Raw genomic sequence first — 17,454 nt, 5'->3', positions numbered from 1 at the left:
AGCTTTAGAGAAAATACAGAAATATTTGCAGACATCTTATTTATTTGCTCAGCTCCATATAGCACAGGCATGACAGAGAACTCTACATCTGGCATGGCAGTGAAACTGTTATCTATGCCAACCAACACTGAAGGCTATATTTTGGCAAAAAGAATTCCATTGCTGTCACTTTTCTAATAATGTATTTATTTCTCCAAAATCAGAGAAGACAGCAACACAAGATAAAAAAAAATATAAACTTTAAATTCAAATTTGGATCACAGAATCATAGAATGGTTTGGGTTGGAAGGGACCTTCAAAGGTCATCTATCCAACTCCCCTGCAAGGAGCAGGGACATCTCCAAACAAATCAGGTTGCTCAGAGCCCCATCCAACCTTGCCGTGAAAGTTTCCAGGGATGGGGAATCCACCACCTCTCTGGGGCAACCCGTTCCGGTGTTCTACAACCCTCAGTATAAAAATTTTTTTCCTAATATCCAATCTAAATCTACCTCCCTCTATTTTGAAACCATTACCCCTCATTCTATCACAACAGACCCTACTGAACAGCCTCTGCCCATCTTTCCTGCAGGCCCCTTTGGGGTACTGGAAGGCCACAATAAGGTCTCCCCGGAGCCTCCTCTTCTCCAGGCTGAACAGCCCCAACTCTCTCAGCCTGTCCTCATAGGAGAGGTGCTCCAGCCCTCTTATCATCTTCGTGGCATTTCTCTGGACCTTCTCCAACTGGTCTATGTCCTTCTTATGTTGGGGGCTCCAGAACTGGACACAGTACTCCAGGTGGGGTCTCACCAGAGCAGATTGAAGATCATGACATTCCTGATTAAATTACTAAAAAATATAGTACGATGTAAGTCAATATGACTGCTTGACTCTTAAGTGTTCTGTGTTTATATTTTACATAGAAGTGAATAAACAGGAAAGTATTTAAGTTCTAATACGTACTTGGAAATTTTGTTTCCCTTCAGATTTTAATATAAATTAAGCACTTATATGCCTTTCTTAATTTGCTGCAAATTCCTAACAATTCACCTAACATAAGACTTCAACACTAAAATATATGACATGACACAAGTAGAAAAAAAATTAAAATAGAGTAGCAAAGTTGGTAGCTCCTAGCAAAGCCACATAAAATTGAGGCTGGAGTGAAAGGTTCACAGCTCAAATTGTATCACTGTTGTAACCCTAGCAATATTTGGGAAGCAGCAGATGGAAAGCCATCACACAAAGGTAAAGAGAATTCACCTCTCATCTGTGCAATGCTCCTCAAAAGATCATGTCACTGTAAGTTACCATGAAAGACCATGTAGAAGAAGAAATAAGCAGACAAGACAATGAAGAAGGGCAGAACTACTTTAAAACATAGTGCAAAGTAATACTTCACTGTTTAGAACAAATGCTGATCTATTTATTCTCAGTGACAAGTTTCAAAGAAAGATGAAAAACATATCACTTCAAAATTGGCAGCTGCCATTTTTGAACTAAATAGAAAAGTCAAAGTTGCCAAAGGACAACTTTGTCTTGTTGCACGATACAGTCACAGATAAATCCAAAGTATCCTACTGTGTCACAACTCCTAAATCAGTCTTTTTAGATAAAGTTTAACCTCAGTTTAGCCAGAACCAGCAGAACACTTTTAAAAACATAACAGGAAAGAGATGTTGGAGCACTGCATACTTACCCAGCACAATGAACTGCCCCTAACAGATTGCAGACTGCCGAGATACTTTACAGTGACTAGCCTTGGCCATTTATATTTGTGAAACGCAAAGAAATTAATGTTTTTAATATTTGTTTTTAAAAAGTAAGAATTGTATTTACCTGTGATATTTCCCAACATATCTTTAGCATGGCAAGTCAAGTCTTCACTTTCCCCATCTTTGAAGTTGCCTATTTCTCCATAATAAAGAGCAACCCCAAGTTGCATTATACGTATGAACATAGGAAGCTGCTGATCAGAGATTGAAAGTTTCAAACTTTCAACTAAGGTATGAATCTACAATATGAAAGAGAACAAAAGCAAATAATAAAGCTCTGTCATCATTAAAGTCAACTTTTAAATCATACAACTCCATATTCTTTTTGTATGTGTATTCTAATTTCTACACCAAAAGCTACAATACAATATAAGGCAAAGGCCTGCAAATGATGGCTGTCAAAAACATATACTCTTCGGGCTGCTATACAAAAGATCTTCAGGTTGAAAGTCAAACCTTGTATTTTGCAATGTTGTATTTATTTTGAGGGGTTTGGGGGGTTTTGGGGGTTTTTTTTTTGGCTTTTGGGTTGTTTGTTTTTTAAAAAAAAATTGTTGCTGAAGAAATTTCTGAAACATAAGTCACATAAGTGCATCTGGTTAAACTTTTACTTTCATTATAGAGTTTAATAAAAACCTCTGCCCTCTAAAGAAAATCTAGATATACTGGTTTTAATATACAAGATCCTTCCTTTTTATTCTTTCCCACTCCCAACATTGTTGCAAGCTGACAAGTAACAGGGAGGGATTCGTTCCAAGTGAAGTGTAGAAAACCAACGTCTTCGGATATTGCAGTTCAAAACATGCAATTAAGCAGTTTTCTTTAAGTGAAAGGAAGCTTTGCAAAGATTGTAATTACTAGGATGAAAATTTATTCTTCTTTAAATATTTTAGCTATTTTATTCAATACTTCAGAATAGTTTTATGAGTATGCGATCATACTATAAAGACAAAAACAGACTTCATAAGAAAGCTACTTTTCATTGAGTTGCATAAAATAGAAGTAATTGTAATAAAATTACTGTCTGTAACTTTAGACATATTTCTAGCTGCAAGTCCAGTTTCTAAATGGTGTGGGTGAAAATAATGGAAGTGGAAAGTAACTACACATCAGCACTAGCCTTAGTACAATCCAATTAAAGAAACATGAAAAATTACTTTGTAAACAGTACTGCACATCCATGGGCACATAAAAATGCAGTAGTAAAATAAATATTTGTATAAAAATATGCTAATATACTAATAAAATTTCACTAATAAATTCATATATTTATTAATAAAGCCACAGTCTTAGTCATACAGAATGGGTGACAAGACAGTATAGACTAGACATTTATATAGCCTAGAGGAAAGATTTTAGGTATCAGAATTCTGCTATTCTTTAAAATTCTCTGAAAGAAAACAGCATATAAAATCCTCAGACATATTTTGGAGAATAAAAATTAATCCTTCAATACCAGTTTTTCAGGGCCAGTGGATTAAATGTCGTCATGAATAAATCTTTTCTGTGCAGATGAACAACAGGAAGAATAAGGAACAAATCAGTGCCTTAAGATTTGGAAGAAAAAATATTATTTTTCCAGAAATCTTTTTCAAAGTCACACAAGGGGCCTATGTCATAGTGGAGGACAATGCTAGGTAGCACTGTAGACAATGAACAGAATTATATAGTGGCTTAATTTAAATTATGTTACACTCCTAGGCTTCTTGTATGGTTTCACTCTCCCACCACAATCTTCCTTTTACATTGCCAGCGGAACTCATCTGCCCCTCAGTAAGTTGAGGCATCTCACTAAAACAGTTGGAAATCTTATTTATTTCTTCTTGTCCACTTAGCTCTCTGTTAACATAGCAAATTGATTTAGATGACTGAAGGGTCAGAGAAATGACAGTGCTGCTGCAAAGAGGGGAAGGCAGGACTGACATCCCCGGCGCAAATCTACTCATCGGTCTCATGGTTGTCTCATCCCATGATGATTTCAACAAGGAAAGCAATGAAAAGCTTAAAACTCTAATCATTTTACATGTCTTTTGCTGCCTCCCCCCACATATACTATTTTCGTTCTAAAATGGAAAATAGGACCTTAGTGTCGCCAACTCAAAAGCACACGAATACACATCCAAGTACTTCAGAACCGTCCTCCTTTGAGAAGTCTCAACTTAAATTAAATTCATTAAGATTAGTTTGGCCAAAACTTCGCAATAGACACAGTATTCAAAATTATACAGGTTATAAAAAAATATTCCAGTTGCTACACAGAAACCAAAAGAGCATATGCTATTATAAACACGGAAGTCTTGGAAACTTTCACTCAAGACAGAAAAACAAGTGTGCTTTATCAAATGAAGAACACAGAGTATGAAAGTTTTCATTATAAAGATCTTCACAGATTTGGAGAAAAAGATTGAGTGCATCTGGCTATTGTCCTTAGCTGGAAACAAGCCACCATTGCTGGCATTCAGCAATCTACCCTTCAGACTCACTGATGCTACAGTAATTTTATTTACAGCAGAGACTTCTAAAAAGCTTTAAGCATCCTTGAATTAATTCCATTAATCAAGTAATTATATTTACTGATAACAGCTCCTTTTACTTCAATTGTAAGAAAATATAGCTACGTCCATTCAATATTTTAAAGACAATATTTTTAAATAACTGCATCCTGAGGATCCAACAAATGCAACAAAAAGTTATAAAATGTAAAATGTGTGAGGGATAACAGATTTGTAGATCTAATCGTTGCATAATAGTATGATAGTGAAATACTAGAAAATATTTAAGATTTTAAAAATCATTACCTTTGGATTCTTATTCTGTAGAACATAATAAACAATTATTAACTCACTTTAATATTAATCTAACATCACATATCTAAATGCTTTTATTTAATTGAGTAGGCTGAGAGAGTTGGGGCTGTTCAGCCTGGAGAAGAGAAGGCTCCGGGGAGACCTTATTGCAGCTTTCCAGTACCCAAAGGGGGCTTGTAAGAAAGATGGGGAGAAACTCTTTACCAGGGCCTGTTGTGACAGGACGAGGGGTAACAGTTTTAAAATAGAGGGAGGAAGATTCAGACTTAATATCAGGAAAAAGTTTTTTACAGTGAGGGTAGTGGAACACTGGAACAGGTTGCCCCAGAGAGGTGGTGGATGCCCCATCCCTGGAAACATTCAAGGTCAGGTTGGACGGGGCTCTGAGCAACAGAGATCTGGTTGGAGATGTCCCTGCTCCTTGCAGGGGGGTTGGACTAGATGGCCTTTAAATGTCCCTTCCAAGCCAAACCATTCTATGATTTATGAACATCTTCATAAACAGTATTTTATGTTTAAAGATTGAAGAGGAAAAAAGAAAAAGAGAAAAATTTAAGTAAACTATGTGCAACACAGAAGAAAAAAAAAACCAGAGTACATAGGAAAAAAAAAAAAATCTAAAAGACATCTTTGAACAAACTGAAATATGCCTTAAAAAAGGCCAGCAGCAATAAATGGCCACCAACAAAGATAACCAGAGAAGTTTAATACAAATTTAATTAAATTACTACTGCCTTGGTGCATTCGGGTATGTATTTTATTTTAGTCCAGTATCCACTAAAAATTTTAAGTAATAATCCATTAATAATCACCATTTTTACAGCAACCGTACCACTTTAAATTATATGGAAGATTGTGTCAGCATTTCCTTTAATAAGCACTGTCAGAGACTTGTAATTTGGCCATAAACTTTTGCTCTGCATTAAAACTTGGCAGATAGGACCTCTGCTAGGTATAGATTACTTCTCCAAAATTTACAGAACTATCTGGCTAATTTAAAAATCAAGGCTTTTTAACATTGACTGTCTATATGTAGTAATCATACTGTTACCGCAGAGCGTTAAGACCGTAACTGGGAAACTACAGATAGTCATGCGATGTTTCCTTATCATCACTGGAGTTCATATCAATTCTGAATCTAAAAAGCACACGGTTAAAAATGACAGTATCACTGAATACATAAATTCTTGTTTATTAAACTCAAAATAAGCAAGTTTCCAAAATTGTGACATTTCTGCAAACACATGTACTACCAGACACTTGCGTGCAAGTATCTGGTATTTGGTGACAATTCTTATCCGGATAAATACTCATATGGCCATTAACATATCCACAAATCACCAAATTTGCCTGAAGTAATCAAAGGCATATAGCTGTACATACATACAAGAAATGGGGGCATTTGACAAATTGGACATAATTACTAATTAACTCCTAACCTTAACTTCACAACAGCTTAGAACTTCCTGAATCGTATCACGTGTCAAACAAATGCAATATCCTAACTAAAAGAGTGACCTTTCTAAATTATATTATTGATAAATGTCCATCAAAATTTATCTCAAAATCGACTATTTTGCAGGGCATGCACCTAAAGATTATTTTTTATTAAACTTGGAAAAAGTTAAGTCTGTGTCTTAATTTAAAACAGTTCTCAAATAATTAAATAGGCACCACTGGTATTTGTTGAGAGAGGGAGGGAAGAAAGACAAACCTCACTACTCAGAGTAGGGGTGGGGGGGGAAAGTAGAGGTGAAAGGTAGTTTAGTCTCTGTACCAACTCAGCATTTGGCTTTTGGACTGCAAAATGTAAAGATGTCACCTAGTGTCAGACATCCACAGGCAGTATTGCACCCCTGCTCACTAGGAACTGGGCTTGTTTTCCTAATCCATTTCACATAGTTCACTAAATAGCGTTAATATACTGAAGCTTCTTGTTATTTATTAGTGTTTGAGCTACTTTCAAAACAATAACATTAGTAAAAAAATCCTTTCCATCTTATTGGAGGCACCTTAAAGTATACAGTTTGTTTTTTTCTTTAACTGATTATCTGCAGACATTTTTGTTTCCTTACAATTAATTATGTTTTCTTTTTTAAAACTTCAGAAAAAATAGAACATATTAGAGAGTATTATTTCCTCACCTACATGCTGTTACTGTAACAGACTAATGGCATCGTATGAGCAAAACACAATCAAAAACAGCAGTATTAGCTTTTTCTTTTACTTTAAATTTCAAAGTATATTTTGAAAAACCTCAAAACTTCAAAAGTGAATAGCAAAAAAAAAAAATTTGATACCTACCTTAATAATAGATGGCATTTTGGAGTTGAGGTTATCATAAGTAAAATGCAGACGAGTCCTGAAGGAACATTTGTACAACAGAGGTTCCTGGTAAAATTCAATTTTACCACTAGCATTTCTCTTATCAAGACATACCGTGCAGTCAGAAAAGTTGATCATCTTTCTCAGTACCAGATCAGTGGCTTTTAAAAGAAGTATATAGGTTAAAAGAATATATTTCACAAGAAAAATAAATTATGTATATACATTCTTATATAGAAGAAAACTATACAAGATAGTTGAGTGCACACTAAAAATTTAAATTATCAAAATACTTGTTTATGTGACTGAAGGGAAAAATTTAGCATGTCAGACTTTTTCAGACAAATACTTAAAAAGTGAGGACAAATTAGTTGCATCCAGTTCAAGTTTTCATCCCTTCACTGTACCTTAGATATTTTTATAAAATAAGAGTATTGCTTCACATGCAAACATAAGACCAATGAATACTATTCTTATCATTCTCCCAGAAAGAATCTTGCATATTTTCCTCCAAAGTTTTCTTTTGACTCTTCCAAAGCAAACAAGAGCTATTATAGTGATCTTAACATGAAAGATATTTTGTAATTTTGTCATAGTCATTTGTAATAATTTTAGCTACAATAAAGAAATAGGTCCAGTGGTCAATAAATCATTGATTAAATTTCCTGTTCTACCAGAGATCATCTGTGTGATCTTGAAATACTCTTACTGTGCCCAAATTCCACCTCTATCAAATGTCAGTAAGAACACTTAGACTTATAGAAATACTGTGAACATTGGCAATTCGAAGACTGGTAATTCAGATACTGAAAACCAAGATAAAAATGAAAAAGTTGGGGTTTTTATCATGAAAATGTGAAGCAAAATAAAGCACATTTTACAAATTGGTATGCCATGCTCAGTACAGTGCAGCACATTTTACTACCTCCCTAAGCCAGTGTATTCAGAGAGATTTAAGATCACAAACAATTGCAACAGAACACCTTAAGATGCTACCACTCATTCACAAAAATAGAAACAGATTGCCTAAGCACTCTCTGCCAGCTAAAAGCACAAAATGAAATGCTGTCACAGGAGGACAGCAAGTATGAGCAGAGAGGACGACAAAATACATTGTATAATTATCTGTGATCATACAAGTATGCATTAAGAATTAGTCTGTTTTATTGTAACTGGCTCTTCAAAATTAAGGGCAAGGGAAAAACTGGTAAGAAATTAAAATAGATAGAAAGTATTTTATTTCTGACATAAAGGGCCTATTTTATTAGATGTGCAAATTTTTATATGAATTTAAGAGTGCCTCCACTGGCACCTGAAATGAAAAAATATCTACTCACCAGAGATGTCCATAAATGCTCGATCCCAAAACTCATCCACTGTATAGCATTCTGCAGAAGTGATATTGACTGAGAGAACAATATCATCCTCCACATATTTTAATATGAGATTGTTGATCACAATGTTGACATTATTTACAACACGTCTAATCAAGCTCTGAACATAGCCTATAAAACAAATTCTTATGAGTTATATAAGGAAGACATGATGTCAAATTCATTTATTACTAAAGTCATTATTTCCAACCTGTATTCTTTAAAACCAAAATTAAAACAAACGAAGTATCATTGTCCTTTATTTACGCAAAAAATCACAGGACTTAAAACTCTAACATTCAGTGTGGTTAAGCCAATGAGTATACTGGAAATGCAATAAAACTACAGAAAAAAAATGTAAATAATAGAAATATAGCTCAAGATATTAAATTTTGGTGACAAGAATAAACTTTCAAACTAATTCAGAAAACAGAAAACTGGATTATTGTAGACAAAGAATTTTAATAACTGGCTTTTTTACTTGAAAGATATTTAGAAAAAGGTTTGGAAAAGTGGACACTAGTTGCTAGGTTACTTTTTCAAGTATGCATACATTATGTCTATTTGCCCTCTCACCTAGTTTTTTACAAGTTAACTAAATATTAATATGCCTAGTACTTTTTTTCTCTCTCATTCCAAAAGGTAATATAGCCCCATCATACTCAGTAAGATCCCTGTGTGGTGTAACAAAATCAATTTCTGTCAACAGCCCAAATAATAAGCACCTGCACTGAAGTCTGTTGGGAAGAAATCCATTTAAGTTTTTTCAGACATAATATGACTCGAAAATGATCTCGTCTGTGAATTCCCAGTACGCAGTAAACACTCATATTTTACCAACATGGTAAAGAAATTAAATACTACCCATATTCATGTATTTTATGTATACTGAATGTAACTATGGAGCTATCCCATTTGTCCTTGGAAAAAAAACCCAAGCTTTAAAATTTCAAAGTTTGAAATTTATAACATTACTCACATTCTATCTAAAAATACATTTAATATATGCTATAGAGGTCTAGTTTGGTAACTACACTGAAAAAGGCCAGTTACGATAAAAGTATAAACCAGGTAATGGTAACAAGCTTCAAGAGTAGTTTTCTGAAACTTGCATTAAATAAGACTCATTGATATCAACAATTTTAATTCAAATAAAACTTGAAAATGAAAACAAAAACATCGTGAGATCAGTTGGAGCAGACTCAGGTTGCCACTTCCATTCTACTCTTCTTTTTCTAGCTATTCATTGTTTCCACACTCAAATATTACTTTTCACCTTAGAGTATATTGAACGTTTTACTTGCCATTAAATAAGTAATTTTCTTGAGTTCCACAACTGCAAATTTACACAGTTGACATAAGATGTCTTTCCTTTTTCAGCATTCAAAGCCTCCAATCATCTCTTTTATTAAAAACAAAATATGCTTTCAGCTATCACTAGCAGAATATTTAGATTCTGATTGGGTACATATCTACATTTTAGAAGTACTTCAATATTAAAATCTTAATTGTAAAACATGTATCAGACGTCTTATCTTAACTCAGCTTGCTTTATTTCATACTATTCTTGAGCACACATCACCCTTTGAGCAAAGCTAGGCCCAGCAGGACAGAAATAGCATTTTAACATCCTCTGCCATGTTAATAGGATAGTAATTGTATTAAAACAAACACCTAAAAAGTGTTTTAGACCATTGTCTACAGAAACAGGAAATGCAGTCAAAGTCAAAATTTTGACAGCTTAGTATTATCAGATTTCTAACATAATCTGAATTTACCTTCTTAGCACATGATGCTGAAAAAAAAACTACGGAAACATATGTGGAATAACTCATTTTTAAGAATTTCCTCCCAGGCTTCTTAAAATGGTAACATATTGTTAGGTTATATGCATTCAGAAAACCAGATGTATTTTTTCAATAATTAAGGGGCATAAGAGACCCGTATTCATCACCAACATAGTGTAAACTGACTTGTATATAAATAGAAGCCAGCACAAAGCATTTAGTTGCGTAAGTTCAGCACAGAAATATTTTTGCAGACTACATAACTAGCAAGTATAAAATCATAACCAGTAATTTAATTATTCTTTTTAAGCAAACTACTGATTTCATTGATGAAATTAATCTGTCCCTCGACAGGTCTAGAGTTTTTCAATACTTTGCTTTCAAAGGTCTTTCCAAGCCAATGTAATTCACATTTAGCTGCTGTGAACAATAAAAACATTGCAAATTCAGTATCACAGCAGTCAAAAAAAAAAAAAAAGGCACATTCTACAGATAGCTTCCAGCAGTATTCAGGAAAAGTGCAACAATGCTTTCATCTGTGTGCCTTTTTGCCTGAAAGCATAAAATTCTATCTTCCAAATGAAACAGGGGTTATGGATTTGATAATAGCTTTGTTTCACACTTCTGAAAAGACCTTTCCAAACTAGTGGTGCGCTGTATTATTAAAACAGTTACCAGCTTTCTCACGAAGTTTAGCTTCAAATATACTAGAATCAGATTCTCATAAGTGAGGATCAGTCTTTTAAAATAATGAATTTAAATTGCAATTCTTACCATTCAAAACAAAGTAATAAAAACATCAGCAAGTTCATGCGTAACACAGTTTAAAAAAATCCAAAGTTGTGTTTTAAATACAAGTGGGAGAAAACAGGTCGGGGTTGCTTCTTATTCCCATAATTTTTACATATAACACTATGACCATCTTCACCATTAAAATTCAGGTATTCTATGATGAAATGACTAAAAATATTAGGAAATCTGTAGTGGCAAATTCTCTTCTGAGGTCCAACACAAAATCCACGTGTATGTTTTTTTTGTAAATTCTCCAGAACCCAGCAGGCTGCACTATGCAGTAAGAGCTACTACCGCAGTTTCAGATCCAACCCTCCAAAATATTGTAGCACCGTAGCCCACAGAGTAGTCTACTGATTCAACAGAATTTATATGATCAGACTGGTTACATCTAAACATCTTCAGTTTAGCAGTGCTATATTGTTACCAAAACTACCTATTTAGCTAAGCTCTGTCTAGCTCCATGTCTGAGAGCACAGCAGAGCAAAAGGACAAATAAATCTTTCAACAAATTACAAGAGTAGTATGATACCTATATCCTCCAAAGACTAGAACAAATCTAAGCAGATGACTCAACATCTCACTAAAATCCAGGATGTGCAAATTAAAGCTCAGCAAAGCCATATCCTACACCACAGAGAGTAAAATCTTCCTATAAGGAGGCCTCTACTCCTCAAGGAGGTTATTTACCACACAGGACCTTGATATTAAACAGCATTATTTATGCACCAAAAAAATAAAACCAACTGTATTTAGTGAACTTCGCCACATGGAAAGTAATCTACAGTCCATTCAATAAGGCAAGATTTCACTAACGGTTTCTGAATCATTAGATCTCACTACCAACATACTCTATGCAGCTGAAGAAGGAATGTGATGACAATGAAGGAGGTGATAGTGGAAAATAACTTTTAGAATGTTTTAACTTCATCAGATGTCAACCTTAAAATAAGCAGACCTCCAGCCTTTCACCTCTCTAGGAGGTCCACAGATAACACTAAAAGAAATAAATTTGAGGAACCAATATCCTGAAACTGTCATTGAGGGCAATATAATCATCCAGTCCTTTGGCAAGCCTTTGACTCTTGCTGTTCCCAGGTGAGACCCAAAGAACCAAACACAAAGGAACGGCCAGAGCTGAAGCGCTGTCCATGGTAGGACACAGCAGATGCCATGACTCCTGCAGTTCCAAGTCACCAGAGCCTATTGGATCTCAGAGCTTTCAGAGAGCCTCCACATGTGGCTCCTCGTACCCATGTCAAAGCAAGAGGACACTCTGTAGTGCATAATATTCCACACACTAAATTTCAACATTCTCTTTTGATTCAAGGCAAGTATAAACTTTCTGTTAACAGAAGACAGAAAGAAAAGCCTAACAAAACTGTCACGTCTTTAACCCATCTAAAAATTACACACCCCACGAAGGTAAATTGCAATTTATTCCAGTACTCTCCATTTTCATTTTTCTGCACAAAACAACACCTCATAGTCAAAATTTCTGTGGAAACTCAGAGGCAACAGTAATCAGATATATTGCTCCTTAAGCATTTTTATATCATATAAATATCTCCAAGTTCAACTGAGCAGAATTCTGTGTCAAGAGGAGGAAACAAAAACGTCATTAACGTCTCTACCAGTAGATACAGCACTCAATAAGAAATATCTCTCAGAATTATTATTCTCATAAAGAGAAAATCTTAACTTTAAAACTATTAAAAGAATCTGAAAACAAAATATCAAGAAACCATATAAGAAAAGAACTTCATGTGAACCATGGAGCAGTTATTGAGCAGTAGAAAACAGAGCGATCTATAACAGAAGAACCAAAGCTGCAGAGGATAAAATCTAACACAGTACCCCTACAGTATGTTTCTCACGCTAATCTCTCTTGCACTATAACTGAGTTCTGTAAATTTAAGGATTCAACTAAATAGAAGGAAATTATATAAAGAGTACCTATATTTTATTACAATTTGGTTCTGTTTCATAATATTCAAGTATTTCACTCATCTTATACACTCATCTTGTAGGTTGGCAGAGATATAATAGTCTAACTTAGACACTGTGGGCAGAATGAAATTTAGATATTTTCTATTACTCAAACACAGTCCAGCTTCTGAAATTATGGATTACCTGGAGGTAAATCAGGGTCAGGAGAAGCAGACTGCTGCACTCGTCGTGGTTTTACTGCTGATTTCATGCTTTCTGTGGTACTGCGGTTTGTTGAACTGGAACCACAACTTTCGTGGTCTTCCTGCCAGAGGAAAAGAAAGTGACTGAGTCAATCACATAAAAAGAAAATAAATGTGGGGAGAATGACTTGGTAAAGATTTGGCAAGTTAAACTCCTGTTACTGTTTTTCCACCAATTCAATCCTGTACATGCATCTAACTACAGAAGTTATTACAAAACTAGCTGGACAATATAAGTGATTTGCAATTAATACTTTCACTAACTTCCATTTACAAAAAAAAAACAAAAAAAAAAACCCAAAACAAAAAACCCCACACCACACTCAGTCATCATTAATTTCAATTGAATACATTTCATCTATCTTCATTTCTGTTGAAACATTCCTTCAAACAGAGACAGAACCCTGCAGACTACCAAAACAAATACGAGACTTTTATGAGCTTACACGACTACTCATGAAACCACCTCAGATGGTTCCAAGATGTCAGTCATGTCCTTCCTAGTACAGCTATTTGAAGCCAATTCACAAAGCAAAATATTTTTGCAGACTTTTAAAATAGTAAAATATGGTCCCAGAAAAGATGGGAATGAGGGCACCTGCTCATCTTGAGCTTCTAAACAGCTTATTCATGTTAAAGAATTCGGAAGTGGGAAACATGGCTCATAATTAGAGAGCATCATATAAGCATTACAAGATGAAATTCGCAGACACAAGAAAATCTTAATTAGTGGGGTATTTAAAATCCTAAATTCAATTAGTATTCCCATTACATTCCAGAATCACAGTTTAACTACAAGACTCAAGTGCAAGAAAGCCAAGAAAAGTAATGCAAATATTCTTGTAAGTATTTTAGAAGAGCAGGTTAGAGAGGAAGCAAATTATTACAACTCTTGACCCAAGTCAAATTACCTCTTCAACAGATGTAGCCTCTTACAGAAAAAGAGAAAAAAAAAGCTCTCTGGGTCATGGCAAAACTAGGATCACACAATGTGTTCACAAAAAGAAGGGTTTGGGGAATAAATGTCAAGTATTGCAGTATGAAGCTATAATATTCTTAAGTCCTCTAACCATCAAAAAGTAAACAGCTTAAACCACGCTGGGTTTTTGTACAGGATAGATCATGTGTTTCCCTGTAAGTTGCCTGGCATTTTTAACAACCTCAGAGAAATCACAAAATGGAATCTTCACATTACTTGCTTCTTAATGTTTATTGCATGAAAGAAAAATTTTTAAAAGTTACATGTAATGATACATTTTAAATAGAAGTCTACAGCTTCAAAAAAAAAAATTGAAGAGTTTCCTCCCACTCCATATTTAGAAAAACAGAACACAGAGGAAAATTCTCTGATAAAGTGGAAATACAATTTCACTAAGAAAAAAAAAGATGAGTGATAAAAGCTTAGCCTGGGGAAAAAAAAAAAAAAAAATAGAAGGCTGAACTTACTTGGAGAAATTGCAGACAATAGATCCACACATACATTAGAGGGGTAAACAATAGCTTCTGAAAGAAGGATGAGTTACCATAAAGGATGCAAGATTTTCCCTATCATTAATATAGTATTGAAACAAGCTGTTTGTTCTTTTTTAATTTATGGCTATTTGGCCATTTCAGTCATACAGGATTTTTCCAGTCTAATGCATGAAAAAAATGAAATGGGTGTTCAGCATCAACTCTGTTTGGAGGGCATTTGTTTGCTTTCTTGTCTCTGACAACCTTCTGACGCTCTTCATCAAGGAATGTGAGTCTCCTGAAGATTCTCTCAGAACTACTAACTACAGTGCAATTTCACTGGAAAGCCACCATTCTCTTCATGGCATACCTCAGCAATAATGACAGCTTGAAGCTTTTGCTTTATCTTTAAACCTGGGGTGAAAGAAGCCTTTTCATCAACTTGTATATTTTGTAATCAGAAAAGTTCGCCTCTCTTTCACATCTCCAGCTTACCAAGGGAAAAAGAGATCACAGACTTTTAAGCTAAAATTTTTGAAATAACTTTTAACCATACCCTCTTTCTTGGAAACTAGTTCATATGTAGCATGAAAATATTTTTTCAGATGAGTCACCATACTGCTATTTATGCTTTGAACTTGCAAAAAACCTCAAGATATCAGAGTGACCAAACAGCTCAATTAGCACATTTCCTTTCCCTGAGCTCACTTATGGATTGTACAGAATGCTGTTGCAACTACTTAATGATTTAATCTGATAGGATCACATTACGCTTGCCTTTTAATATTTATGTTGGCTACGAGAAAAAGAAAGGGGGGCCAGGGGACAGGGAAAGCATTCTATTTCTGAAGTGTTAACCGTATCAAGCCTGACCGCATTTAAGTCTAACTTTTCTATCTGTGTACTGACATGACCATGTTCGATTAATCTTCTCATAACTTCACGCAAAAATCTATGTGATGTTTTAATCATATAGAGTACTCTAACACTTGAAGATGAAATAAGAGTGGCTTAACCTTTTACCACTTTCAGGGAGTTAGAAACACACACTAGCACACTGGGTTTCGGAACGGGTTGTTTGTTTTAACAGACAGGGTTGGAGAACCCTTAGATTGTGTTAATTTTGAAAGAAAGTCTCAAAACTTAGCCTATCAATAAATTCAATACAATAAGCTTTTTATATTTCCCAGCTTACAAGTTTATTGTGATAGAAAATGGCTGCAACCATTTAGAGCAAGTTGGACCTAAAAGTAATCAAAACAAAAATGTACATGTTCCAAGATGGTGACAAAATGCAACACAAAACATTATCTCAGAAATATACCTATACGACTTCATCCACATGAAGTAACAGAGTATACCCACATTTAAGAATTCAACCTGACCAAACATTTGAAAAAAGTTTTTTTTTTTTTAATCTGGGATAACATCCATTCCTTTCCTTACATTACGCAATTATCAAAAAGGTTTTAGAGCTGCATGGAGGTTTTTTGAACACACACCATTTTTCACAACAGCTACTGATACCTTATAAAGCAAGTAATTTAATTTAATTACCAGAAGATAATAACAGTGGCCATGACCTTATAGGCACTACACTCCTATGCAGACACGTATCTCAAAGCTTTCTGTATCCGCGCGCTTCTGCTCAATGTTACCTTTAAGAGCACACTATTAATTTCTCAACCATGTGGCTGTCTCATAAGCCCAGAAGTAAAACACGTTCATTAAAGAGATGGGAAAAAGTTCCAAGCAAACTGCCAAAACTAGCATAATTATGAAACTATTTAACACTGGAACCAACTGGAGTCACACACTGTGTCTAGATCACAGTGATGTCATCAGAAACACCCAGCCAAAAGGCACTAAAACTACCGCGCTCCCATAAATCCACCTCACACCAGATGACAAACATTTTAAAGTTAAAGTCAAAATTATACTGGGGGTGGGAAGGGAGTTACTTTCTAAAAGTGCTAATAACTATAGTTATAGTATGAGATTGGATAAATGCCCGTTCATTTCAGCATTAACAAGAGTGATTCCAAACAACAGTCACAACAGCAGAAAACTAAAAATACTCATGATGTATCTAGAGAGATGATTTTTCAAGAAAATAACACTCATTTACAAAAACATTTTTTGCCACTTGCTTGTATCATCAGTAAAGCCTGGAAAACTTAAAATTCAACATGAAGTCCTGCTTATGGGTGTTATTACACAAATACACCTTGGTCAGGACAAACAAGTTAACAAAACCAGGCTCCTTTTTCCCTTTTTAACAAATGTGTCAGACCAGGTACTGAGCTGAAATGTTTTTAAAGAGCACTATGGTTACTTCTAAAACTACAAAAGTCATAAGTAACATGCTGAAGACACCTAGGCTAGTAAATTTATGTGCAAGCTCCTCAGTCAGCTTTCTACTGCAATATAGAATAGTTCTTGCAAGGTTTAAAGTGAATTACAATTGACAACACCTGAACACCGAATAGATGAGGTTTATCATAATCTTTCCTAATAAGTGGCGTTTATTACCTTTGTTCATTATTCTGTTTCCCAAATTTAAAACACATAGTTATATTTCTCTTTTAAAAGACACTTGATCATTTTAAAAAACATAAATCCTATTTAATGTGCAAGACCTCCAAAATGCCTTAAAAGCATGCTTTATGGGAAAATGATGTTTTATCTTGGGGATCACTTAACTATTTATGCAAATATTGTCCCCTGGCTTTCATCAAATCAAGTTAAAGAAAAGTAAGTTCTTAAAAAAAAAAAAAAAAAAAAAAAAAAAAAAAAAAACACCAAACACACACACACAGGAAAATGTGTAAAAACAATGACCATTATAAAATACAATTTCAAAACCCAAACCGATCCTAAGTCCTTAATGCACAAACTTGCAGAATTCTCCATCGTGGTTTTCTCTCTTCCTCTACAAGATTTTGCTTCTTCTGATCCTTTGTCATTTCTAA

At 34.6% G+C, this 17,454-nt stretch overlaps 1 protein-coding gene across 9 annotated transcripts in view; it reads right to left on the bottom strand.

Moving 5' to 3' along the window:
• The window catches only part of VPS13B (vacuolar protein sorting 13 homolog B), a 465,113-nt gene that overhangs the window by 405,676 nt on the left and 41,983 nt on the right, over window positions 1–17,454 (bottom strand). For all 9 annotated transcript variants that reach the window (XM_086741084.1, XM_086741085.1, XM_086741079.1 and 6 more), the window contains 4 exons: window positions 12,972–13,092; window positions 8,224–8,391; window positions 6,866–7,047; window positions 1,819–1,993 (listed from right to left, as the gene is read on the bottom strand). In XM_086741084.1, coding sequence (XP_086597210.1) covers window positions 1,819–1,993; window positions 6,866–7,047; window positions 8,224–8,391; window positions 12,972–13,092 — 646 coding nt within the window. The remainder of the gene's footprint in view (window positions 1–1,818; window positions 1,994–6,865; window positions 7,048–8,223; window positions 8,392–12,971; window positions 13,093–17,454) is intronic.

The sequence above is a fragment of the Chlamydotis macqueenii genome, chromosome 2 (assembly GCF_036417535.1).
Source record: "Chlamydotis macqueenii isolate bChlMac1 chromosome 2, bChlMac1.mat, whole genome shotgun sequence".
Taxonomy (NCBI): domain Eukaryota; kingdom Metazoa; phylum Chordata; class Aves; order Otidiformes; family Otididae; genus Chlamydotis; species Chlamydotis macqueenii.
Note: the sequence above shows the minus strand (reverse complement) of the source record. Positions and strands in the feature narration are given on the sequence as shown.